The sequence below is a fragment of the Alexandromys fortis genome, unplaced genomic scaffold, assembly GCF_014885135.2.
Source record: "Alexandromys fortis isolate MF-2015 unplaced genomic scaffold, M_Fortis_MF-2015_v1.1 scaffold_303, whole genome shotgun sequence".
Taxonomy (NCBI): Eukaryota; Metazoa; Chordata; class Mammalia; order Rodentia; family Cricetidae; genus Alexandromys; species Alexandromys fortis.
In genome coordinates this window covers 327,644-355,201 of record NW_026068181.1, presented here as the reverse complement: position 1 = coordinate 355,201, position 27,558 = coordinate 327,644, and the positions used below count along the sequence as shown (strand labels likewise).

At 41.4% G+C, this 27,558-nt stretch overlaps 1 protein-coding gene across 6 annotated transcripts in view; it reads left to right on the top strand.

Annotated features, from left to right (window-relative positions):
* The window catches only part of LOC126492637 (tripartite motif-containing protein 30A-like), a 399,822-nt gene extending 373,755 nt beyond the window's left edge, over positions 1-26,067 (top strand). For 2 of the 6 annotated variants that reach the window (XM_050129176.1, XM_050129174.1), the window contains 7 exons: positions 6,196-6,679; positions 8,957-9,052; positions 9,658-9,888; positions 14,191-14,213; positions 23,040-23,140; positions 23,416-23,442; positions 23,689-26,067. In XM_050129176.1, the coding sequence (XP_049985133.1) occupies positions 6,260-6,679; positions 8,957-9,052; positions 9,658-9,888; positions 14,191-14,213; positions 23,040-23,140; positions 23,416-23,442; positions 23,689-24,287 (1,497 nt within the window). In that variant the 5' untranslated portion in view covers positions 6,196-6,259 and the 3' untranslated portion in view covers positions 24,288-26,067. Of the gene's footprint in view, positions 1-2,648; positions 2,825-6,195; positions 6,680-8,956; positions 9,053-9,657; positions 9,889-14,190; positions 14,214-23,039; positions 23,141-23,329; positions 23,667-23,688 lie in introns of those variants that run through there. The other 4 variants (XR_007589647.1, XM_050129172.1, XM_050129175.1 and 1 more) reach the window with 4 other exon arrangements.
* Positions 26,068-27,558: the final 1,491 nt, after the last annotated feature.

Sequence of the window (27,558 nt, the reverse complement as noted above, 5' to 3'; positions counted from 1 at the left end):
ATCTACTGAAACTGGAGTTACAGGTAGCATTGAGCAGTCATGTGAGGTCTGGGTGTTAGGATTCAGGTATTATGCTGGCTCCAGTCACCTGGCAGGACACACTCAGGCAGTACCTTGGCCAGCCCAGGATGCTATGTCTGTTATGTCACTATGTAGTCCGTATGCAGGTCCCTTAAAGAGACAAGACTCACCCACTCCCATTTTCTTTCTTCTATTCTTCTGAAAAGGCAAGCACGTCTCTCTCTGTCTCTGTCTCTCTCTCTCTTGAAAGCTTAATGATTTTTTCCACAGACCTTACATAGTTTGCTTGAAGATCAATGCAGTGACATTCCTCCATTTTGAGGAAATTGTTTAGCAAAGTAGTTGATGTAGGAAGAGCATAGTGGTAGGGACAGACTCATCACTAACACAAGAAAGCTTTTGAGAGAACAGAGAGGGCATGGTTAATATTTGGTAGGGATGAAGACCTAGTTTCTCAAGCCTGTAATCCCTGTACTCAGGAGTTGAAGATAGGGAGGGATATTGGTAGGAGTTGGAGAGAGCATCCTAAGCACATAGTGAGTTCCAGCCCAGGCTGGGAAACAGAGCATAATTTTGCCTCAATAACAAAACAAAACAAAAATGGTAAAAGGTTTCTACATCATTAGTCACAATTCAGAAGGAAAGGTACACATTACAATTGTGTAACTTCAATTGTGTCCATAGGAAGAACAACAGTAGAGGCTCATGACCTCATCAAGATGTGAAGCTTCAGCGAGGGTTAGTTCAGCAATGGAGCACTAGCCCAGCATTCACAAGGCCCTGAATTTAATCCCTAGAAGGGCAAAGATCAAATTAAAACAGGAACAGCAGAAGGGCATGATTTCAGTGCTGGGGAGGCTGAGGGTACAGGAGCTCAGAGGTCAAACTAGGATCTACTATGAGACCATATTTCAAAAGAAGGGAAGTAGGAAGAAAAACAAGTATGTTAAGTAAAATTCAAATTGTGGTGACACAGTCACTGTTCCTTCCTGCCTGCTGCCATGTTCCCCACGGTGGTGGTCATGATCCCTAACCCTTTGAAGCTGTAAGCCCCAAAACAAACACTATTCTGAATCAAACAGTGTCCCAGTCATGGTGATTATCACAGTGTAATGGTCAGGATGGAAATGGCTTAGTTGGTTCATGGGCAGTAAGCAGCACTGTCAGTAGGTGGCACTTTGTTTGAGAAGGTTTGACCTTGTAGAAGGAAGTGTGTCCTGAGCAGGGTCTTCAGGGTTTTAGTTGCTCCAGCCAGGCCTGTAAGCAAAGACTGCTCTTTAATTCCCAGCCACCTAGACCCAAAATAATCACATAGAAACAATATTAATTACAACACTGCTTGGTCTATTAGCTCAGGATTCTTATTAACTAACCCTTACATCTTAAATTCCTATTTCTGTTATTTTGTATTGCAACAAGGTAATGGCCTACCAGTAAGGTTCCTTCCAGAGTCTGTCTCCTTCAGCAGCTACATGGCATCTCTCTGACTCTGCCTACTTTCTCTCTAGATCTCTTCCAGCCTGGCTATATTCTGCCCTGCTATAGGCTGAAGAGCTTTTTTATTTACAGCATACAGAGGTGAATCCCGCATCACAGACACTCTCTTCCTGCTGCCTGTTCATGCAAGGGCACAGCTGTCTCTGCAACATTTCTGTCTTCAAGCTGTGATGATTCCAACTGTGATAAATACTACTGAACAAAACCTCTGAAATGTAAAACAGACATAATTAAATGTTCTTTTTTATTCGTCATCACCATATGTATGATCATAGTATCTCTTCACAGCAATAGAAAACTAACTGAGGCAGACTACATACCTATATGCCACCACATGTGGTTTTCTGCCGCTCAGAATCCATGCCAGGGTCTCAGGATTGTTGGGCATGCAGGGCACCAACTGAATCTCATCTCATTCTGTGCCCTACAAAATTTCAACATCTACTTCAGGGGATGCTGAATCAATATCAGAGGTCTGTAATAGAAATCCTAACTCATATGGAGCCTATAGAGCCATTCTAGGGAGGGATTCCTGGAAGGGATGTAATGAATGCATCAGATCAGCACTGGGAAGAGGCCCTGCAGGACACCCCTGGGCAGCTGGAGACCCCCTGCAGCTTGCTAGTTTCACTGCTGTGAGTGTGGGAAGTGTCTCTGCAGGACTCAGCATGGGGCTCCTCCCATCCTGTCCCTGCTGGGTGGGAATCTTGATTGTGAGCAGCTGCCCTGAACTGCAGCTTCCCCCCTGTTCTCATCCTGTAAGTGCCCAAGTCCAGCTCCAGAGGACACTGCAGTTCCCTGTCCTCACCTTGTCTTTCCTTCCCTTTGAGCCACACCTTCCCTGCAAAGAGAAACCCAGTCAGAAATTCAGGTGCAAGACGAGCCCATGGCGAATGCTTTCTTTCCATAGGGGCAGCTTTCCAGAGGATCAAGACATTTTTAGATGATTGTAACATGAGCCTGAACAAGTAACCTGACAATTTCCTGTAGCACTCACTGTGTCCTAAGTTTGGGGAAGGCAGAGCTGAATTAGGGGAACTGACTTCCTCTGATGGTAGAACCAGATAACAATGTGCTAGTATCCCATTGGCTGGTTATTTAGTTTCTCTTTTTCAGTTTCAGCCCTTAGTGTCTTTACTTTCATTTCTCTTCTGACTCAGCAGAGATCAGACTTAGGGACCTAGTCCTCAGGACACTGTGGCCTCTATTTGCTCCTCTTCACAAATTCGGGAACTCCTGGTTGGTGTCTGAAGTCCTGAGAGCAAATCTAGAGGGCAGAATTTGGAAGAAAACACTCTTTGTTCTGGTGAGTTTAATTTGAAACTGATAAGAGCCAGGAAAGAGGAACTGCTGGCTCCTTGCTTAGTGCTGGGGGTGTGGAGGGGAGGAGCCAAAAAGAAGTGTAACCTTGACAAAGAAAACTTTCCAACAAAAGACCACAGACTCTACTTCAAATTTAATTAAAAGAATTTCTTAATTACTGCTAGAAGGCCAACAACAGTCTTAAGAACAAAACAATGGCTTGTCACACATGAGGCTGGAGGAGGGTTGTCAAGGTGGGCAGCACAATTATCTCATTTGTGTATAATGTGTAGCTGAGTGAGAAACTGCTTGTCATCCCTCAGCTGTGAGGAGCTCTCTCACACAGAGTAAGTGGCTGCCTAAAGCCAATGGTTACTTATTTCATAGCACTTTTACAATTTGGAGGAGGGTGGCAAGGAGTGAGAGTAGCCAGGAGCTTTTCTTTTAGGTATATAGAATGGGTGTTTCCACAAAATAGTTTTCCTTATCTATCACATACCCCAGCCACAAAAGAAGCAACCTGTCTGCAGCTGTATTGTCTGAATCTAAAAAACCTAGATATCGTTCCTTGGTGTCTCTTTAAAAACTGATTTATTTTTCTGGATTGGGGGAGCATTTGAAGGATGCTATAGCAACTTAGTTCAATGGAAACTATTAAGTATTGAATTCCTGGTTATTGGGTGTTCTCTGCCATTAAGTCAATAATCTAATCAAGCCGAATAACAAGTACAGGTTTAATAATCAGGGAGAGGCAACTGCTGGGTGACTCTCAGGGAGGCAGATGGAAGAACATGGGGTAGGTCTGTTGACCAGGTCTTAAGTAGCCTATAGGCATGATCTTGAGCAGCCCTGGGGGGAGGAGGCTGACCCTTGCTGGGCTTTCTAAGGGGTGTCTGCTTGACTCACTGAGGGTATTCTAGAATGGGAAAAGTAAGACCAGAGTGTGGAATGGCACTCTGAGCTAGAGATTCCAACAGAAACTTCCTAAAGTATCTTAAGGCAATCCGTATGAGGTCTGTTAATGGGGATTATGAACTTGCAACTTGCAATCTCTTGTCATCAAACAAAGCTTCCAGTGGTGAAACTTGGGGTCACAAGGAAATCGCAAACAACCCAGGCTGTTGCTCAGACAAAGGGTTGCCCTCTAGAAACTGGCAGTGGAATCTCATTGCCTAGGACAACACCCACAGAATTCATTGAACATTGAAGAAGTTGAACTGGTGCCTACATGGCGCCTTTACCCCTACATTCTTGTCTCTCTGGTGCTGGAAGGTCCTCTACAGGTTATGAAAAGAAATGTGAACACCAGCCAAGTCACAAAGCCTTTACCTACAGTCTGTCCTACCTGTAAAATATGCTAGGGCAATGGTGGACCAGAACTTGTGGCAGTAGCCAAGCAATGTTAGATTTGACTTAAGGCCCGCACCAAGGGAAAGAACTCATACTTGACACTGCATGGGTGATGGAGATCCAGAGACTAGGCAACCCAGAAACCTAGGGTAAAAACCAAACACTATTGGAAACAAGAACAACAACAACCCCACAAAAATAGGCTAACAAAGTTTCATTTTGTTTTGGGTTGTGTATTTGTGGGTCTGCCTGTGTATATATGCATTGGGAAGGATGGTTGAGGTCAGAACTGGTAGATTTCTTGAAGCTGGAGTTACAGGCACCTATGAGCTGCTTCATGTGAACTGAACTAGGATGTTCTGCAAGACGCAATGAGTACACTTAAACATAGAACCCTTTCTCCAGCCCTAGGTAGTATGACATTTTATTGATTCATCTATTTATTTTGATTTATTTAATGTCATTTTATGTGTATGGGTGTCTGACCTGAATATAGGTTTGTGCACTACTTGAATGCCTGGTACCCACAGATGCCAGAAGATGGCATCATATACCTTGGAACTGGAGTTACAGATAGTTGTGACTCACCTTGTAGATGCTGAGAATATGACCAAGGTTTCTGGAAAAGAAACCAGTACTCAAAACCCATGAACCATCTGTCTAGCCCCTAGTATAGACATTTTAACAATATTCAAATCCATGAATACAGGTTCCATCCTTATATGTAACTGTATCACCTTAGATTTCATTCAGCAGTTCTATACTTTTTGTGTGTAGGTATTTCATCTCACAGTAATTATTTTCCTAATCATTAATTTTTCCTAGTTTTGATGGTTACATTAATATAATTGTTCTCTGTCTTTCTTTTATTAAATTTATTGACTCATTTATTTTCATTTTATATCTGTGGGCGTTTTTCCTGTATGTATACCTCTGCAGCATTTGGATGCAGCACCATCAGAGGCAAGAAGAGAGTGTTAAGATATACTGGAACTGGAGTTGCAGGTAGCATTGAGCAATCATGTGAGGTCTGGGTGTTAGGATTCAGGTATTATGTCGTCCCCATTCACCTAGCAAGATGCACCCAGGAAGTACCATGGCCAGCCAAGGGCGCTATGTCTGTTATGTCACTATGTAGTCCATATGCAGTTGCGAAAGGTCCCTTTAAGAGACAAGCTGGAAGAGAGAGTGAGAGAGAAAGAGTGAGTGAGAGAGAGAGAGAGAGAGAGAGAGAGAGAGAGAGAGAGAAGCTCCACCCATTACCATTTCTTTCCTCTATTCTTCTGAAGAGGCAAGCAGGTCTTTCTCTGTCTCTCTCACAAGATTCCTTAGAATCTGCAGTGTTTGGAAAAATAATTCCACACATCCAGTGTCCTGGCTGTCACCTTTTTCCTTTGGTGAACTCTATGGAGTATAGCAGGGACCTCTGAAAGAGGTCTAAATAGCATCTAAAGGGCTGCTATTTATTCCCTTTCTGTGTATTGAAGACAAATGAGCCCTGTAAGTGGCCATCACTATATATCTAGTGCAGGACTTATCTTAACTATTTATAACACAGATATTGTCACTTATTAAATGACAACAAGAGAAATTATTGCCTATGTGCATCAGGAGATAGACTGTGTACACAGGTCAGCACCAGCCTCTCTGATAAGAGACTGGTTAGCAGAGGATCAGAGCTGGCACTGACTGGTGCTGATGAAGGAGGAAGTACAGCTTGTAACACTGAAGATGTGATTTTGTCCTGGGAAAGAAAGGGAAGGACAGAAGGTCGGTCACAGAAGGAAACACGATCTTCCTGGTCTTCAGTGAAAGGAAATAACAATACTATTTCTGAAATTAGCTATGTGAGATGAAATATAGCAGAGAATTTGAAAGTATAACAGCTTTCTCCTTTGCCATGTCACTGAACTTCTCTCTGAGTCTCTCTCCTTTGTTCTTTTCCCTTATCATCAAGGGAATTTATTGATCTCTTCACAGTGCTGATTTTCCCTTTCTCACTTGTGCCCCTTCTCATCATCCCAGTCACTCAGGTACCTGAGCAGAAGTGTCAGGAGTACGGAGAGACAGACTCAGCATCACAGCAACAATGGCCTCATCAGTCCTGGGGATAGTCAAGGAGGAGGTGACCTGTCCTATCTGTCTAGACCTCATGGTGGAGCCTGTGAGTGCAGATTGTGGTCACAGCTTCTGCCGAGCTTGCATCACACTGAACTATGAGTCCAGCAAAGAAAAAGAAGGGGAGGGCATCTGCCCTGTGTGCCGAGTTAGTTACCTGTTTGGGAATCTGAGGCCTAATTGGCATGTGGCCAATGTAGTGGAGAGGCTCAAGGAGTTCAAGTCCACCCCAGAGGAGGAGCAGAAGGTGAATGTCTGTGCACAACATGGAGAGAAACTCCAGCTCTTCTGTGAGAAGGACATGGTGGTCATCTGCTGGCTTTGTGAGAGATCTCAGGATCACCGTGGTCACCAAACAGCTCTCATTGAAGAGATGGCCAATAAGTACAAGGTAGGAAGGGGGAGGGTGTGGGACACAGAGCAGGAGGCAGTAACAGATGGGAAGCCTCCACTTGGTGTGACAGGTCAATTACCTGGACATCATAGACTCTGGGGTTGTTACATTATTCCATCCTTTCCTACCTTAAGAGTCCTAAAAGAACACGATGGTTTATTCCACTTATTTACATGAGAATCTGCCTGGACTACAAATACTAGGATAGAAAAATAAATTTGGAACTGTCCCTGTACAGTTGATTTGATGACCAAGGAATGCCAAGAACAGAACTGCTAATTCATTTCGTATTTATCGTCCTATGTTGTTTATGTCAGATTCGTTTCTATTATCTAAAAACCAGTCCAATGACTTCCAACCATGGGGATACTTACTGAATGACATGCAGTAGTGAAGAGAATGTGCCTTCGGCAGTTGAAACATCTGGGAGGAGGGGAAAGAATTCCATAGTGAGATGCACAGAGGCAAGTTCCATGTTGGGACTTTGTTTTTTGTTGGTTGTTTGTGAGTGCACAAGTAAACTCATGGAGACTGTTGCAGCATTCACAGAGCCTGCAAGGGTCTGCACCATATGGGATCCTAGAGCTGGAATAAGTGGGCACATGGCCCCTCCATAACCCAGAAGCAATCTCTAGTTGATAACTACTTGTAAGCTTACCTTTCTCCAAGGGAGTCTCACTGGGGAAATAAATTGTTCTTAGGAAAGGTCCCATGCCCAGCAGGAGACAATGACCACACAAAATGAACTACACCCATATTTGGGGGTTCTTTCTCTCATAATGATAAGTCTGGGCTGTACTGATGTGTAAAGTAAAGCCTTGTGTCTGGCTTTGAGTGAAATGTTTCAGCAAAGCCTTTGTTATATTTGGGTTAATCTCTAGAGGCTGAGAAAGAGTTGCTTTTTTGTTTTGTAACAGGAGACATAAAGGGTGTGGATCTGAATAAGAGGGGCGTTGTGAGAAAGTGGGAGGAGTAGGTGCCGGAGAATCTGTAATCACAATGTATTGCATAAAAAAAAAATCTGTTTTTTCAATGAAGAAATACATGTGGAGGTCCAAAAATGTGAGCCTATTTTACTTCATCTGAAGGTCAGAGAGTTTGAGCTTATTCAAAGTTGTTGACAACTGTGGCTGCACACCCTGACCTATGGTGTGGTTACTTGGTGTTTTGGACATTAGGATGGCCCATATAGGGAGATGCACTCCACCCTGACCAAAGGACAGAGAATTCAAGCATGCTTTTGCTCCTTCTTTTGAATTAGGAGGTTTGACCTAGGGAGAGGCTGCCTTCATTATATTTGGATAGGGTAGGTCCATTGCCAAAACAGCAGAATGCTTTCCTTGTAATTAATGACTTGATGTCTCAAAGTATTGATGCAAGCAACTGTTCTAGTTGTCATTTTTATCATGTTAAGGCAGTCTTTTGCCTTCTCCCCCCTGTTGTATTGGTGTACAAATATGTATGGAAAGTTAAACAGGGGGAAACTCAGAGAACTCAGAACTCCCAACTCAGTATGCAGGAGGCTGAGTTGCCCTCCTATTATTTTCCTGTGTCTCTGTGGTTCTTTCTTATCTCTGTTCCTCCTGTCTAGCATTTCTAATCCTCATGCTCAAATCCTGGAATGTAGGAACTGGTTATGGCTAAGAACCCGGTAAAAGTCACCTAAAAACTGTGGCTCCCAACATATGGCAGCCCAACATAGGGCAGCCTGTGACAACATAAGAAAAAATACAATAAAGAAAGGAAAAAATGACAAAAGAAAAGACACATGGACAGTGTTATGGGGCATTGCTCAATGCCAGGACGCTGGCAACTGATGAGTTTGAGATTATACAAGTTTAGACAGAAAATCCAGTCCAACCTGGGCTACATAGTAAAACCCAGTTTCAAAAAAAAAAAAAAAGAAACAGAATATGCACGTGTCAATTGCAATACATATGTGTATGTATATGTTTATGTGAAAGACCAGGAGAACTAACAAATTTACTCCAGTTTTCTGATGCCAGAATCAAAGTGAGTGCTGGGTACTTGGTGGGATGACTGACTGAGAGAGATTTCTGTGTCTGTCTGTATGGGGCTGTGTGTGTATAAATCAAGATGGATTGAGCTGGAGACTGAGATTACAAAATTTATTGCATAAATCATGGCACAAGATATTAAAAGGAGAACAGTCTTAGGCCTCTTGTCTTTCCAGAAGGATTTCTTGGCCTTTGGCTAGGAGCAGCTGTCCTACTAAGCACACAGCTTGACTCTGCTACAATTCCACTCCCACAGGGGAAGCTCCAGGCTGCCCTGGAGATGCAGATGGCTAATGAGGAAAGATGTGACCAGTGGGAAGATGACCTTCAACAAGAGAGAACTTTCTGGGAGGCAAGTGGAGACCCTACCTCCTAAGGGAGTTTGCCTGATGCCTGGGAGGGACCTGGGCAAGAAGCTTCCTGGCTCATCATTCCCTGGCGGCTGATGGGGACAAGAGGCCTTGATTATTCCTCTCTGCTTGTTTCCTTGGAGCTGGGGCTGCACAGAGAGGGCATCAGAGCTGAGCCTGGCTGTGTGAGGAGCTGACACCATGGTGGGGGTCTGGTGAGAATGGCACTGTGTACTAAAACTCTCTCCTGTGGTGCTTTATAGAACTGTGACTTTTGGGAAGATGCTTGGGAGCATTCACAGGACCATTCTTGGGTTTAGCTTCTTTCGGGGATTCAGAGGTAGAATGAGGAGTATTTCAAGTAGCTGTGTGAAAACTGAGCCATACCAAGGCATCCCACTTTGGCTCAGGTGGCCTTGTTAAAGGTGACCTAAGATCTTTGGTTTGGTATGTCATGAACAGACACAGAAAGGAGACAGATGCTTCCAAGACTGCCTTCCCTTCCCAAGCTCAGTTCCTGTGAGAACTCCCCAGCAGAACAGTGGATTTCTGTCTCTCAGTCCCATTAGGACAGTCTGAATAACTCTCCCCTTTCTACTCCCTGAAGAACCAAATACAGAGGGATGTAATAAAGGTCCAGAAGAATTTTAAAGAAATGCACAAATTCCTGTATTCGGAGGAGAAGAATAAGCTGCAGAAGCTGATGCAAGAGAAGGAAGACATTGTCAAAAGACTGGAAAAGTCTGAAAATGAACTGGTAAAGCAGAGGGAGACAGTGAGTGACCTCATCTCAGATCTGGAGCATGGGCTGCAGTGCTCAACCATAGAGATGCTGCAGGTAAGACTGCAGGAGGTCCAGCATCTGAGAGTCAGGACACCTGGAAGCCATTTCTCTCCCTCTGTGCTGCTGCGATCTCCCTGCTGAGTACAGTAGGGTGCTCTGAGCTCTCCCTGAACTCTTTCCTAAACCAGTTTCAGAAGATGGAGAAATCATTGCAAGCCTTGATGGCAAGGTGAAATTGCATGTTTTAGTTTATCAAATAAATTACATTAGAAGAACCATGTAGAGAAGATCTGTTGCATCATGGGTAGTTACTACTCTACTGCATTGTGAGCATGTGTGAAGCATATTCAACAATCATTGGTAATTTCATATAAATTTGATATTAGTTTGGAGAGTTTCACCCCCACTGTCTCTGATTCAGTGGTGTGGCCAGTGGGAGGATAGTTGCCACCCAAGATTTCAGAGAGTTTCCCTCCTCTGTCTTCGAGTTGCTGAGATGAAAGATGTCTTCTCTCTCAGTACATGTGAAAAATTTGTATTGCATTTTATCTCTGTCATATTTTTAAATACTTTAAACCAACATCATATTCTGGTGATGCGTATCTCTGTAGGAATTTGGTTCTTTCACCGCAATTGCCAATCTTATAGACCTTGGTAGTTCTAGGAAGTTATCATACTCCTTTAGTTTAGTGGTTTCCATTGCATTGGTTAAATATTATTGAGGACACTCATTTATCACCCATATTAGATGGAATTATGTATATATCACTAAACTAACCTAGTTCACATAGATACCAACTACAGACACAACACTCTACAAGCCTGAAATTGTATCACTTGACCAAAGAATCTGCCCACTTTTCTCTGCCTTCAGCCTTTCATAACCCAAATTCTAATCTTTACTTTTGTGAGGTTAATTTTTTGCTACAAACCACAACATTATATGGTAATTACTTCGCCATGTTTTCACAGGGATTTAATAGAACCAAGGGCTTTGAAAAAGGTTAAACTAAGATTCAGGGAAATTTTGGCATTATTGCTCTGTGAATAAAGTAGCTTTCCTTTGCTATAGATTTCACTGCCGTTAACTCCCTTTCTGTTGCATATTTGGGAATTAATTTTCAGTTGAGAACTGTTTTCTATGCCGTTGGGCTACATGTGAAAACAGTTCCTTACTACCAGGCCTTGTTCCTCTCCCCTAGGCAAATATAAAGATCTGCTTTTCTACAATTTTCTTTATCAGAAGGCTTTTGGTCAGTGCTTAGTGTCCAAGGAAAGAACATTCTATTTAAGGTATTCACAGATATACAAGGACATAGAATTACTACTTGCCCAAGCTTCTGGTCTGGTTTTACCCCACAACTCGAACAGCTGATAACAGCATACTCGGGAACTGAACTGATGGTTAGGAGGCCTGGGTCCCTTCTTTGTTTCTACTGCCTAGAGCAGAATTCAAGATGGAAACCCATCTAAACCACAGCTTCTGATACTATCTGAATCAAGAGCCATGACTTCTCTCTTATTGTTTACATCGTTGCTTGTTTACCCAATTTTATACATGCTGGGTGAGGAAAAAAGCAGAACACTAAAAATAAACATTTTAGCTTTTTACTGACTACCTAACAAGGCAGTGTAACACACTGACCTTCCCCTCTAGAATTCCCTGATTATTTAACTCCTTTCTTAACTAACTTTCTCCATTAAGGAGTTCACCAGTATGCGCTAGCCACCTTTGAGCTGACAGGCTCGTGTGTGTGTGTGTGTGTGTGTGTGTGTGTGTGTGTGTGTGTAAACCCTTATCTGATTTCTTATGGGGTGAAAGCATTCCAATTCTAGAACCTGCTAGGGCTGGGAATTGCTGGTTTAAAGATAAATATATGACTGAGAATATTTGCAATGGGGAGAACAAGAGAGAACATGGAAGAGCAAGGTAGAGCAAGACAGAACAAGGAAGAATAAGGATTGAAAGAAGAATAAAGAAACATGGATAGACAGTACTTGCTGTGAGTAGATTTTTTTACCCTCAGATTTTAAGCACCCCCCTCATTAGCTTATCATGGCATCTTTAATTGAACCCTGAAAAGAAGTCTTAACGTCCAAAACTTTAAAGCTAAGTTAATTCTTGTACATGACACATATATAAGAATACCACTTAGTGTTGTTTTATCCTGTGCCCAGATGATTTAGTGTAAGTTTTCTGAGTTCATACAAGTTACAACAACTGACAATACTTCTTGCTTTGAATACCTAATATTTTAACATTATACACTTATCATATCATTTTATCCATTTTTATCTGTTGATCAGTTCTCCAGTTGACTGAATTTTATCTACTATGAGAATGACTCAGTGGACATGAGCATACAGATGTCTCTATGAAGACAAGTTTAAGCATCAGAATTCATCTATAACTAGAATGATCAGTTCTCCCCAGAATTCTTTTTTCTATGAAATCTGCTTTTTTTTTGGTTTATGTTATATAAAATAAATCCATGTGTAGCCAAGTATCTACTGCTTGGGATCCTAGGACTTGAGAGCTTCTCATACACAGAAACAAAACATGAGGAGCACACAACAATGAAAATGAAATAAAAACTTCCAAACCTACATCCAGGTGTTCTGGCTCACACCTTTAATCCCAGCAGGTAGAATGCAGAAACAAATGAAGCTTCATGGGTTGAAGGCCAGCCAGACCAATATAAACCAATATAGTGAGTTTCAGGCATCAAAATTACATAATAAAACCCACAACTGGCCAAGGTTGAGAGAGGAAGAGACTATAGACTGTACAGCTTTAAATGGAATTTATATATAACCTACTTCTGATTTAAAGGCCCAGGAATCACTGCAGAAGAAGGGGCAGAAAGAATGTAGGAGCCAGAGGTGATGAAGGTCTACCAGTAAGACAGTGTCTTCTGGACACAGCTTAGCAGCAACACATATGAACTGAGATTGGTTGTGACACCAAACCTAAGACCTGTGCCAACCTAAACCACACCAAATTCCACTATGGGCCAGGTGGTGGTGGCGCACACCTTTAATCCCAGCACTCGGGAGGCAGAGGCAGGCGGATCTCTGTGAGTTCGAGGCCAGCCTGGATTACAAGAGCTAGTTCCAGGACAGGAACCAAAAGCTATGGAGAAACCCTGTCTCAAAACAAACAAACAAACAAACAAACAACAACAACAAACAAATTCCACTACGGAAAGTGGACTTCCATAGGAAATTCAACTACAGGCAAGGAGTCCCTGGTAATTGCTAGTTGCTAGAAGAATGGTCACATTTCTCAAAGACTGTAACTTTACTTAAATCTACTAAAGTTATTTGAAAACCAAACAAGAGAGAATATTTGCACAACATTAGGTCTCAAACCCAGGATATATGGCTAACTGAGGTGCCCACTTAACATATCAAAGTGGACCTAGTGGGTCAGGTCTTGCTATCTGTTCATGTAAAGGAGCAAAAATTGTATTGGAAAGATGAAAGAGGATATTTATTAATGTGGCTGCATTTGAAAGATGGACAATTTTTTTTTAAACAAAACCCCTTGTCCATCTTCAGTTTCTCAAAGTGATATCAAAATTTAAGTAGAGAACCAAGGATATACAAAAATGAATATTCCTTGTCAAAGTGTGATCTTTCTCCCATTATTATCTGGGGTATAGACTCATACTTTAATTTGGTCTGGTAAGTAATTAAAAGTGCTTGAAATCTTTTTTCGGTGACCAGTTCTCACTCTGAGCTGTTTTTCTTCTCCAGTGTGAGAATCCTAGAGAGAAATTCCCATTTTGGGGGATGATCATTCTTTCAATAGTTTTTCAACCTGACACATATGTTCCTTTAGATTAACTTCTTATCCTGCTAGAACAATTACAGAGAAAAGAAAAAAAAGAATGAGAGATTTGTTAGTTGGTTTTAAGTATCTGACTATCTATGGTTCTAGTCCTTGTGGCCTCTTTATTACTAACATATTGAATTGTATCTAAATGACTCAAATAATTTAGGAATCAGCTTCTTATATTGTTAGTTGTAAGTAAGGTGATGGAGAACTGACATGGAGCATGGATAGAGCCATGTGTTTGTGTGTTTAGTTGTACACACAGCAAAACCTACGTAAGCAAACAACCATTTATTCATCTTTGCTCTCCAAAACCTTGTAGTATGGGACAGAAAATAGTCTTAGTTTACATGTAAGTCAAGTAAAGAGTCATGTATTCTATTTATATCTTGTCTTGGAGAACTGTGGGTGACAGATTTGAGTCTCTGAATATGTCTCTGCACCCAGTGAGAGTGTGACCACGATTTGCAAGAACATGCAAAACATGTTATTGACTGTGTTTTCTCCCTTCTCTCTAGGGTGTGAATCATGTCCTAACAAGGTATGTGTGGGATGACATGGAAGAATATCCCTGTTGTGTGGTGAGAATGATTTAGTATCTGACTAGAATAAATCTCTCATGGATTTGGGGGAATTTAGACAAAGTGTTATTGTGAAGTTCCAGTAAGAAGGAGGAGGAGGATCCAGGGAAAGACAGGCTCTGACTGTTTTGTAACTACTGGGGACAGATTTGATTTCTCTTTTAGGGGACTAGGTAAGGGGAGCCATAGAGTTAGGCTCAGTAATGGGAAGAGGCAAATGACGCCACAGAAGCTTTCAGACTCGTTGTGGTTCCATCATTCTGTCTGTGCGCTGTGCTTGTGTCTGGCTCTGTCTGCAGGTCACAGGTACTTGATTCATAGATCCTATTCATCCTAGATAGGGTGTGTCTTCCTTGTCTGCAGTGCTCACAGAATTGTATTCTGGGAAAAAATCCTGTGGATCTGTGTTTTTCTCATGGGGATAGAAGAGATCCAGAGTTCCTTTGTGGTTGTACTTGAATTTTTCTTTTTTTTGTTTTTATTTATTTGTTTTTTAAAAACAATCTTTTCTCTTACATATCAATCCCAGTTTCTACTCCCTCCTGTTCTCCCTTTTTCTTCTCTACCCACCTTCTCCCACCCCAACCCTCATCCACTCCTCAGAGAGGATAAGGCTTCCATTGGGGAGTCAACAAAGTTTGGTATATCACTTTGAGGTAGGACCAAGGCCCTTTCCCCTATACCTAGACTGAACAAGGTATCCCTCCAAAGAGAATGGGCTTCAAAAATCCCGTTCATGCAGTAGGGATACATCCTGGTCTCACTGCTAGTGGCCTTATAGACTGCCTAAGTCACAGAACTGTCACCCACATTTAGAGGTCCTAGTTTGGTCCTATGCAGGTTACCCCACTGTCAGTCCAGAGTCAGTGAGCTCCCATTAGCTCAGATCAGCTATTTCACATTATCACTCCTCCTTCTCTTTGACTGGACACTGGAGCTTGGCCCTGTTCTTAACTGTGGATCTCCACATCTGCTTCCATCAGTTGCTGGATGAAGGTATTATGATGACAATTAAGGTAGTCATCAGTCTGATCACAGGGGAAGGCCAGGTTAGGCACCCTCTCCACTCCACTATTGCTTAGGGTCTTAGCTGGGGTCATCCTGTGGATTCCTGGGAATTTCCCTAGTGCCAGGTTTCTTGCCAGCACCATAATGGTTTGCTCATTACAATGGTTTGTCATTACAATATCTGTTTCCTTGCTCTCCCTCTTTGTCTTTCCTCCATCTTGACCATCCCATTCCCTCATGTTCTCTTCCTCTCCTCTTCTTTTAACCCCTTCACCTTCTGCCCCCCTTTCTCCCCCTCTACTCTCAATTCTCTCAGGAAATATCATCTATTTCCCTTTCCAATGGAAATCTTTGTTTGTCTCTCAAGGGTTCTCCTTGTTATCTAACTTCTCTGAGGTTCTCTGGGGTTATCCTTTGCTTTATATCTAGTGTCCACATATGAGTGAGTACATACCCTGTTTGACTTTCTGGGTGGGTTACTTTGGTCAGGTTGTTTTTTCTCTAGTTCCATGTATTTGCCTGAAAATTTCAAGACGTCATTGTTTTTTATCCCTGGCTACTACTCCATTGTGTAAATGAACCACATTTTAAAAAAATCCATTCTTCAGATGAGGCATCTAGGTTGTTTTTGGGGTCTAGCTATTAAGAATAGTGTTATGAACACAGTTTAGCAAATGTCCCTGTGGTATGAGTGTGCATCCATTGGGTATATGCCCCAAAATGGTATTCCCATGTCTTTTTTTAATATTTATTTATTAAAGATTTCTGTCTCTTCCCCACCACCTCCTCCCCTTTCCCTCCCCCTCCCCCAATCAAGTCCCTCTCCCTTGTCAGCCCAAAGAGCAATCAGGGTTCTCTGCCCTGTGGGAAGTCCAAGGACCACCCACCTCCATGCAGGTCTAGTAAGGTGAGCATCCAAACTGTCTAGGCTCCCACAAAGCCAATACATGCAGTAGGATCAAAAACCCCTTCCCATTGTTCTTGAGGTCTCAGTAGTCCTCATTGTCCACTATGTTCAGCAAGACCTGTTTTAACCCAGGCTTTTTCAGACCCAGGCCAGCTGGCCTTGGTGAGTTCCCGATAGAACGTCCCCATTGTCTCAGTGTGTGGGTTCACCCCTCGCGGTCCTGAGTTCCTTGCTCGTGCTCTCTCTCCTTCTGCTCCTGATTTGGACCTTGAGATTTCAGTCCAGTGCTCCAATGTGGGTCTCTGTCTCCTTTCATCGCCTGATGCAGATTAATATTCAGGAGGATGCCTAAATGTTTTTCTTTGGGTTCTCCTTCTTATTTAGCTTCTCTAAGAACCCGAATTATAGGCTCAATGTCCTTTATTTATGGCTAGAAACCAAATATGAGTGAGTACACCCCATGTTCCTCTTTTTGGGTCTGGCTTACCTCACTTAGGATAGTGTTTTCTATTTCCATCCATTTGCCTGCAAACTTCAAGAAGTCCTTTTTTTTTTTTTACTGCTGAGTAGTACTCTAATATGTATATATTCCATACTTTCTTCATCCATTCTTCAATTGAAGGGCATCTAGGTTGTTTCCAGGTTCTGGCTATTACAAACAATGCTGCTATGAACATAGTAGAGCATATATTTTTGTTGCATGATAAGGCCTCTCTTGGGTATATTCCCAAGAGTGGTATTGCTGGGTCCATGGGTAGGTTGATCCCAAATTTTCTGAGAAACCGCCACACTGCTTTCCAGAGTGGTTGTACAAGTTTGCATTCCCACCAGCAATGGATAAGTGTACCCCTTTCTCCACAACCTCTCCAGCATAGGCTATCATTGGTGTTTTTGATTTTAGCCATTCTGACAGGTGTAAGATGGTATCTTAAAGTTGTCTTGATTTGCATTTCCCTGATCGCTAAGGAAGTTGAGCATGACCTTAGGTGTCTTTTGGCCATTTGAACTTCTTCTGTTGAGAGATCTCTGTTCAGCCCAGTGCCCCATTTTATAATTGGGTTGATTAGCCTTTTACAGTCTAGTTTCTTGAGTTCTTTATATATTTTGGAGATCAGACCTTTGTCAGTTGCGGGGTTGGTGAAGATTTTCTCCCAGTCAGTGGGTTGCCTTTCTGTCTTAGCAACAGTGTCCTTTGCTTTACAAAAGCTTCTCAGTCTCAGGGTATTTCCATGTCTTATGATAGATTGGTTCCAAGTTTCTTGAGAAATAACCATACTGATTTCCGCAGCTGCTGATCAAAATTTGCACTCTTTCCAGCATAAGCTATCATTGGTGTTTTTGATCTTAGCCATTATGACTGGTGTAAGATGGTACTCAGAGTCGTTTTGATTTGCAGTTACTTAATGACTAAGGATGTTGAGCAATTCCTTAAGTGTCCTTTGTCGTTTGACATTCTTCTGTTGAGAATTTTTTGTTTAGACCTGTATCCTATTTTTAATTAGATTATTTGGTATTTTGATGTCTAATTCTTTGAGTTCTTTATATATTTTAGAGAGCAGTCTTCTGTCTGATGTAGGGGTTGGGATTTTGATGTGGATTGCATCGAATCCGTAGATTGCTTTTGGTAAGATGGCCATTTTTATTTTGTTGATCCTACCGTTCCAAGAGCATGGGAGATCTTTCTATTTTCTGATATCTTCTTCAGTTTCTTTCTTCATAGACTTAATGTTTTTTTTTTCATACAGGTCTTTCACTTCTTTGGTTAGTGTTATCCCAAGATATTTCATTTTATTTGTGGTTATTATGAAGGGAGGTGTTTCTTTCTAAGCCCATTAATCATTTTTAATTAGGAGGCCTACTGATTTTTTTGAGTTGATCTTGTATCCTTCCACATTACTGAAGGTGTTTATCAGTTGTAGTCCCTGGTAGAATTTTTTGGGTTACTTATGTAAACTATCATATTATCTTCAAATAGTGAGAGTTTTACTTCTTCCTTTCTAGTTTTATTTTTCTGAGAAATCGCCACACTGACATCCAAAGGGGTTGTACCAGTTTGCATTCCCACCAGCAATGCAGAAGTGTTCCCTTTTCCCCACAACCTCTCCAGCATAAGTTGTCATCAGTGTTTTTGATAATGGCCTTTCTTACAGGTGTAAGATGAAAACTCAGAGTTGTTTTGATTTGCATTTCTCTGATGACTGAGGATGTTGAATATTTCTTTAAGTATCTTTCAGCCATTTTAGATTTCTCTGTTGAGAGTTCTCTGTTTAGGTCTGTACTCCATTTTTTTTATTGGATTATGTGTTGTTTTGGTGTCCAATTTTTTGAGTTCTTTGTATAGTTTGGAGATCAGATCTCTCTCTTATGTGGGGTTAGTGAAGATCTTTTCCCATTCTGTAGGCTGTCATTTTGTCTTGTTGGCTGTGTCCTTTGCCTTACAGAAGCGTTTCAGTTTCAGGAGGTCCCATTTAGTAATTGTTTCTCTCAGTGTCTGTGTTGCTGGATTTATATTTAGGAAGTGGTTTCCTGTGCCAATGCGTTCAAGTGTACTTCCCACTTTCTCTTCTATAAGGTTCAGTGTGGCTGGCTTTATGTTGAGGTCTTTGATCCATTTGGACTTGAGTTTTGTGCAGGGTGATAGATATAGGTCTATATTCATTCTTCTACATGTTGATATCCATTTATGCCAGCACCACTTGTTAAATATGCTTTCTTTTCTCCAATTGATATTTTTTTGCTTGTCAAAAATCAGGTGTTCAGAGATGTGTGGATTGATCTTTGGGTCTTCGAATTAGTTCCATTGGTCTTCCTGTCTATTCTTATGCCAATACCAAGCTGTTTTCAGCACTGTACCTCTGTAGTAGAGTTTGAAGTCAGGGATTGTGATGCCTCCAGAAGTTCTTTTATTGTACAGGATTGTTTTGGCTATGTTGAGTTTTTGCTTTTCCATATGAAGTTGAGGTCTTTGGAGGATTTTGCTAGGATTTTGCTGGACATTTCATTGAATATGGAGATTGCTTTTGATAAGATTGACATTTTTGCTCTGTTAATTCTTCCTACCCAAGAGCATGAGAGATCTTTCCACTTTCTGTTGTCGATAGTTTATGCTATTTATGGCTATTGTGAAGGGTGTTGATTCTCTGATTTCTTTCCCATCCCTTTTATAATCTGTGTACAAGAGGGCTACTGTTTTTTTTTTTTTTTTTTTTTTTTTTTTTTTTTTTTTTTTTTTTTTTTTTTTTTTTTTTTTTTTTTTTTTTTTTTTTTTAGTTAATCTTGTATCGTGCTACATTGCTGAAAGTGTTTATGAGTTGTAAAAGTTCCTTGGCAGAATTTTTGGGATCACTTATGTAAACTGTCAGCAAACAGTGAGAGTCTGACTTCAAGAAAAACTTTTATTTTTTTGTGCTTGGGTGAAATGTTCTAAGATGTCTGTTAAGTCCATTTGAGTCATGACATCTGTTAGTTCTTTACTTCTCTGTTAAGTTTCTGTCTTGCAGAGCTGTCTATCGGTGAGAAATGGGGTTGTTAAGTCTGTTACTATTAGTGTGTGGGGTTAATGTTTCTTTTACATATGTGAGTACTCTTATATTTGGGGCATAGATGCTCATAATTGGGAGTTTATCATGATGGATTTTTCCTGTGATGAATATAAATTATCCTTCTAAATCTCTTTTGATTGATTTTAGGGTGAAGTCTATTATGTTAGATATTAGGATAGCTACATCAGCTTGTTTCTTAGGTCCATTTTATTGGAAAGTCTTTTTTCAACCCTTTGTTCTTTGGTAATGTGTGTCTTTGAGGTTTAAATGTGTTTTTTGTATGCAGCAGAAGGATGGATTCTCTTTTTGTATCTCTGTTAGCCTATGTGTTTTTGTAGGTGAATTGAATCCATTGATATTAAGAGATATTAATTGCCAGTGACTGTTAATTTGTATTATTTTCTGGTGGTAGTATTTGTGTGTTTCCCTTCTTTGGGGTCTGGCAGTGTGAGGTTATCTGTTACCTGTGTTTTTGTGGTTGCAGCTGACTTTTTTGGATTGAAGTTTTCCTTCTAGTACTTTTTGTAAGTCTGGATTTGTAGCTAGGTATTGTTTAAATCTGATTTTGTCATGGAATATCTTGTTTTCTCTGTCTATAGTGATTGAAAGCTTTGCTGGATATAGTAGTGTTGACTTGCTTCTGCGGTCTCTTAGTGTCTGCAACATATCTGTCCAGGACCTTCAGACTTTCAGAGTTTCCATTGAGAAGCCAGGTAAAACTTATAGGTCTGCCTTTATATGTTACTTGATCTTTTTCCTTTGCAGCCATTACTATTCTTTCTTTATTCTGTACATTTAGTGTTTTGATTATTATATAAAGAGGGAACTTTTTTGGGGGGATCCAGTCTATTTGGTGCTTTGTAAGCTTCTTGTACCTTTGTAGCTATATCCTTCTGTAGGTTGGGAAAGTTTTATTCTATGATTTTGTTGAATATATTTTCTGTGACTTTGCAGTGGAGTTCTCATTCTTCTTTCCTTATTATTCGTCTGTTTGGTCTTTTTCATGGTGTCCAAGATTTCCTCGATTTTTGCATTAAGAATTTGGTAGATATAACATTTTCTTTGACCTATGTATCTATTTCCTCTATTGTATATTTAACTTCTGAGATTCTCTCTTCTATCTGTTGTAATCTGTTGTTTATGCTTGCATCTGTACTTCCTGTTCATTTATCCAGATATTCAATTTCTAGAATTCCCTAGGTTTGTGTTTTCTTTATTGCCTGCATTTAAATTTAGTATTGAACTTTTTGAATTGTTTGCTTCACCTGTTTGATTGCTTTTTTTTGTTTTCTTGGCTTTCATTAAGAGATTTATTGATTTATTCCAATTTTATATTTGTCTTTTCCTCCATTTCTTTAAGAGAGGTTTTCATTTCCTCTTTAAGAGCCTATATCATCTTCATAAAGTTATATTTAAAGTCATTTTCTTCTGCTTTTTGTGGAGCAGGATGTTCATGCCTTCCTGTTGTAGGACCATTAGGTTCTGGTATTGCTATTTTGTGCATTAGGTTGTCGAATGTATTCTGAATGTATTCTTGCATTGGTCCCTCCCCATCTCTTCCTCCAAGTGGTGAAGGCAGTGTCTTTGCCTCTTGGTTCAATTCTTGAAGTTGGTGTCTGTATCTCAGAAATACTCTTATGAACCAATTATTGCAGTTGCTGTCTGTGTCCCAGGGAGTTGCTACTGGTCCCTTCTGTGTGTCCTGGAACTGCTGAGGTCTCAGGATGGGTGTGTTTGGAGGCAGAGTGGGACTTATAGTTACAGGGTCCTGCAGGAGGCTTGCCCACTGATCACTAGTGCAGCTGAGATGGGTGTGGAAGGGTCCTGGGGCTTTGCTTCAGTTCATAGGGCTTAGAGACTGTGCTGTCCAGATGGGAGGCTGGCCACTCACCTCTTGGCCCACTCTGTGCATTGCAGTCTGTGTCTTAGTGAGTCGCTGAAAGTCTTGGGTACTTATATTTTTCAAAAACAGTCTTCAGTCTATGGGCACAACTGCTCCACCTAAACCACATACTCCGGAGACTGAAAAGCTGTGCTCTTCTATGTAAAGAGTCACATGCAGATTTTCAGTATCAGGCATGTTCTGAACATATGCAGCTCATGTCTGTATTAGTTGATGTTCCTGTCTTCTTTTTCAAAACTGTCTTCTTAAAAAAGAATTTAATTTAGAAGCTGGCTAAGAATATCCATATTGACAAAAGCGTTTGAAGTCTTGACTTTCACCAGAGGGTTTTCTCAGACTCTATGACTCTATTACCCAGGAGCAGTTTCTGCACCCCAACTTTAGACTGTTCTTGAGAGTCCAGCATCTAGCCTGCCTTCCTGCCTTCCTGCCTTCCTTCCTTCCTTCCTTCCTTCCTTCCTTCCTTCCTTCCTTCCTTCCTTCTTTCCTTCCTTCCTTTCTTCCTTCCCACCTGCCTGCCTGCCTGCCTGCCTGTTTTGTTTTTCAGACAAGGCTTCACTTTATAGCCTTGGCTGGCCTGGAACTCACTCTGGAGATCAGGCTGTTATTGATCTCTGAAATCAACCTGCCTCTTCCTCCTAAGTGCAAGGATTAAAGGCTTTTGGCCCCCTGCCTGGCCTACACATTAACTTTTAGGTACCTTAGTTTGACTTGTTTTAAGATTTGCTAATTCATCATTTCTTAAGAGTCCCAGGAGGGAAGAAGTGAGAGTGGGGAAGAAAGTTTTTAACTGTACAGTGAAGGGCTCTGCTCCTCAGAAGTAAGACATTCGAAATATCACACAGCAAGTAAGTGTGATGGGTCATGAGTGTGTCTCTCATGTCTGCAGAGTTAGTGTCTATCCTCTTCCTTCTCAAAATTCTCAGGAGAGCTTCAGGACCTCTATGGTTAGAATGATAGGGAGTCCATGGTTGTAACATGAGGACTTGCTTGTTGGTGTTTCTGTCCTGCCCAGCTCCCACAGCCGGTAAATCCCAAAGAAAATCACAGAGGTCTACATAAGTTATAAACTGATTGGCCCATTAGCTCAGGCTTCATATTAGCTCTTATACCTTATTAAGCCCATTAAACTAGTATGTTAGCCACATGGCTCAGTACCTTTTTCAGCAGGGCAGGTCACATTCTGCTTCTTCAGTGTCTGGACAGGACTCGGGAGGAATGGGCTTCCTCCTTCCCAGAATACTCCTGTTCTCTTTGACCCACCTCTGCTTCCTGTCTGGTTGTCCTGCCTATACTTCCTGCCTGGCTACTGGCCAATCAGCATTTATTTAAAATATAATTGACAGAATATAGACAATTGTCCTGCACCACATGGTGGTCAGAAGTCACACGCTCTGAGATGTGGAGGTCAATATTTTGTCCCTAGGAGTCAGACCTTAAGTCTAAAACAGCCTAAAATGGTTCCAAGGAAACAGAGAAGGATCATACCAGCTCCAGATCTGAAAGGCATGCTGCAAATGTTTCAAGGTGAGAGCAGCTACATTCTGTGGTTACCTGGGGGACTTTACGGGGTGGCTCGGGCTGCACTCTCTGGATAGATAGTAATGTCTCTGATCATGGGTAGAGAAACTGAGAAGAGCAGATAGTGTGTCCCAGTTATGTCATCATATTTAATTGACATCATCATTCATCCTGTCCTATGTCACTGTTTTCCAGATCTTCCCCAACTCTGCAGAGCACATTGACTTTAATGTTCTGATTCCCTTGCTTGCATTTAATGCTGTGCATTTTCATCATTTCAGAGCTCCAGAAAGCCCAGCGCCACTGGGGTAAGGAGAAATCACACCATCAGCCTCTCTCGTCTTAATGTCTTTCAGAGTTTATTTCCCTACTAATACTTACATTTTCTGTTACTGCTCCCAGTGTGCACATCAATCTGCCTCTCTTTGACTTCAAACATGGCTCTGCAAAGAACCCTCTCACTTTCTTCTCAGGCCTCTGCTACTTAAATCACTAATAAGGCAGTACCTTATTTCTCACGTGACTCTTAATTTATATGTCTCATTTTTCTGCAGTTCACGTGACCCTGCCTCAACTAAACAATAAAAACATTGTCATTAACGTGGCCCAAAGACAAATACAACATAGAAGTGGTTATAGAAGAAATTTGCAAGTTTCTGAGTCCTATGATTTAGGTGTTCTAGGGTATCCAGCTATCTACTCAGGGAAACATTACTGGGAAGTAGACGTGTCTAGATGTGATGCCTGGATCCTGGGAATAAATGATGGAAGATGTGCTCAACCCCAGCTTCGTGCAGTGAATGAAAAGGGCTTCAGAGTCATAAAAAATTCTATTGTTAAACAGGATGTAAAATATCAGCCAAAATATGGCTATTGGGTTATAGGGATGACGAACAGGTTTGTATATAATGCCTTTGAAGAATGTTCTGTCACCCACAATGCCCGTGACTTGGTCCTCTCTCTGACTCATCCTCCCACTCGTGTTGGAGTTTTCCTGGACCAAGAAGCTTGCACTCTCTCATTTTATGATGTTTCCAACCATGGAGCTCTCATCTATAGATTCTGTGACTGTTCTTTCCCTGATGCTGTTTTTCCATATTTTAATCCTATGACATGTTCAGAGCCAATGACAGTCTGTTGGCCACCCTCCTAACCCCTTACCCATGTCTGCACATTGCCCCATGTCTGATGTAGTTCAAAAGCCCGAAGTCCATGGTATCATTACAGTTTTTTTTTTTCTGTCGTTGGTTGTAGGGAACCATGGAGTTACCTTGGCCTAGCTGCGCTGAGAAGCATGTGTTATAGGTTTTTCAGGTTAGAGTCCATGTCTCCTGCCTTTCAGTTTCTGAGAAACTGATGCAATCCCTCAAACAGTGAAGCATTCAACCTACTTTGTGTTGCTCTGTATATTTCTTTAGTAGTCAAGGACACATGGAAGGTTGACAGGGCCATAGGTCTTAGACATTAATTTGGGGTACCCTGTATAGCTTTCAAACTTCATTGTTTCCTGGCAACTACAATTGTATTGAACCTGGCAATTATGATTATATTCTGTATAAAAAGTTTGATTGCTCTCAACAAAATTGTCACAGCCTCTGTCTTGTCACAGTGCTCCTGCAATCAAGGCCTTGTTTAATTCCTTATGACCATATCAGGTGTCCTTGGTCTGGTAAGTAAGCACTGGCACTAACATCTGGTCTTTCTATTTTAATACTCTACACTTCTCAATACAAACCAGTATGGATTCTTTTCCTTGATCCAGTTACTTGTCTGTTTACAAGACAGTAGCAGTTCATCTCTTCCCGTATTTCCAAAGACAATGACTCCTCACAAGGTGAGGTAAGACCTCTGCTACCCTGCACTTCCTGTTTTGTGGTGCCACAGATGGATGCCAGGGCCTTGTGCATGCTGAGGAGGTGCTCTGTCCCTGAGCTACTTGTCTCAGCTCTGCCAAGTCTCCACAACCCCATTCCTCTGTCACTGACAAAAGATGACAGAAAGTCCTTCTCCAGCTTGGAAAAAATATATGTAGGAGTCTCTGGCCTAGGAATGAGCCCTTAGTGGTACATCAGTTTAACCACAATGCTGTGCTTCATCAAAACTTAATAAGGAAATATCTCTAATGGTAACCACGAAGACTGTGTTCAGAGTACCTGGGTTCTAATCCTGCTGTTCTACATAGAAGTGTAACCCTGAATAGCAACCTCAAAAACTTATGCTTATGGGTGTTTTGTTTTGACTTTTTTGCTTTGCTTGTTTATTGTTTGTTGTTGTTACAGTTTTACTGTTGTAGAGTGCACACATACTGTAGGTCAGTCTCAGAAAATAGATTTGAGCTGTGTTAGGAGGCTCTGAGGGTAGAAGCATTTTCCTCCAAGCTCACTGACCTGAGTTCAATCAATTAAACCTCATGTTGGAAGGAGGCAGGCAACTCCCACAGATTATCCTCTACCTCCGCACACATGATGCAGTACGCACAGGCCTAGACTCATATACAAATGTGAACGCATTATGTATGTTTTTTTAAAAAGAACAAGTCTTATGCACATCAAGCATCCACTGTACACTCAGTAGTTGCTTTCTCTGTTAGTTACTGGGGAGATGTCCTGGAATGGTGATCCATGCAAAAGCGGGCAGATAGGAGGAGTGAAGATTTGACTTTCCTGATATAGATCCTTGAATCTGTCACCGAGCATATTCTAAAATGTTGTAGATATCTATGATTTTTGTTTTGTTTTCACATTTATATTTTGAGAGGATAATTGTGGGCCTCCATTTGTTTCTTATGAAGTACATTAAATCCTATGATTTCCATTTCCCAGTGAATGATGGTGATGCCCGTGAACTTCTCTTGTACTGTGTTGTGAAGTATGAACAATAGAATGTTTCTAGGAACTTACATTGCCTCTGGCATATAAATGATATCCACTATGGCATCTGTTTTGTCTCCTTCACGTGATCAGTGTGACTGTAATAAAGGATTGGTGAGGTTGAATACCAGAACCTGGCATGATGGTTTTGATACAATCCTAGTACTCACAAGCACAGACATTATGGTTGCTGTACATCTGAGTCCAGGCTCAATTAAGAAATAAGATCCTTCCCTGTTTTGTTTTACTTTTAAAGAGGTTTTTGATGAGGTTGTTGATTCAAGAGGACACGGTGAGGGATTACTGGGCAATACGGAATTTATTTGGACTCAGATTGCCATAAGTAAAGAGAAAGAATGAGAGGACATAGCATAGTGGGTGTTCCCAAGAGAGTTCAGGCTTTAGCACCAGAGAAGACCAAATGGAGGGATTTCTGGCTAGCATCAGGGGCCCTGTGGTGGGATAACAGGACTGTACTTATGCTTTGTAAGATGGAGGGGTAGGTTCACAACAGGAGCCTGCAGCTAGGCAGGAGGCAGGGCAGTCATGTGACACACACAGGAGACTCTTTCATGAAAGCTCACTTAGGTTTGTGTGACACTGGCAAGGGATCTGCTGGGGACTCATTTTGAGTAGAGCTCCATCTTGTCTGTATCTGTGACAGCAGAGAGGCAGATTGGAGGTTCTAGCACTACATGCTGGCAGAGTACGTATCAGCCACTCAAAACATCACCATGCTCTGTTTGAAGAATCAGAATACCTGTAGTAAAAAATAATGGATGATTTTTACTTTAATCAAATTGTAAATTCATTAAAAAAAAACCTAACTTCATAGTTCTCCGGTGTCCTTTTTGTTTAATATTTCTTCTATAATTGTGTTTCATGGAAAAGCCTTCCCTCTGAAATAAATGCCACTGTGTATTGCGCACAATTACTCATACACATTGTGGCACTGCTCAGCAGTGTGACCAGTGCTGTGCTCTCCTGGTCACCTTCATTTTTGTCACTGCGTTTAGGGTCTGATGGCAGACTGATTTGACCACAAAGTCATATCTTTGTATGGAGACAGGAGTGGAATTGTGTCTGAAGATAAAGTTCTTGAACACCTAAATGACTGCCTGAACATTTTGTGGTTTTAATTCCCAAGAAGGCTGTAGGAAGAAACAGAGGAGTCACTGGTTCAAATCTGTAGTAGACAAAAGACATGGTTGTTCATTCCTCTAACCGGTGCTGTATAGTATTTTTTAAAAAAAATATATTTCTTATGGTTTATTAAACTTTATTTTATCTGCATTGGTGTGAATGTGTCAGATCCCCTGGAACTGGATTTTCAGACAGTTGTAAGCTGCCATGTGGGTGCTGGGAATTGAACCCAGATCCTCTGTGCTATTAACTGCTGAGCCATCTCCAGCCCTGTTGTATAGTATTTTGACTGTGTTTTGACAAATAAAGCTTGTTTCGAGTCAGAGGGCAGAGCTAGCCACTAGGTGACCATAGATGTTTAGAGGAATGGAAACAGGAGACAGGAAGTAGCAAGGCGAGAGAGGATCTGGT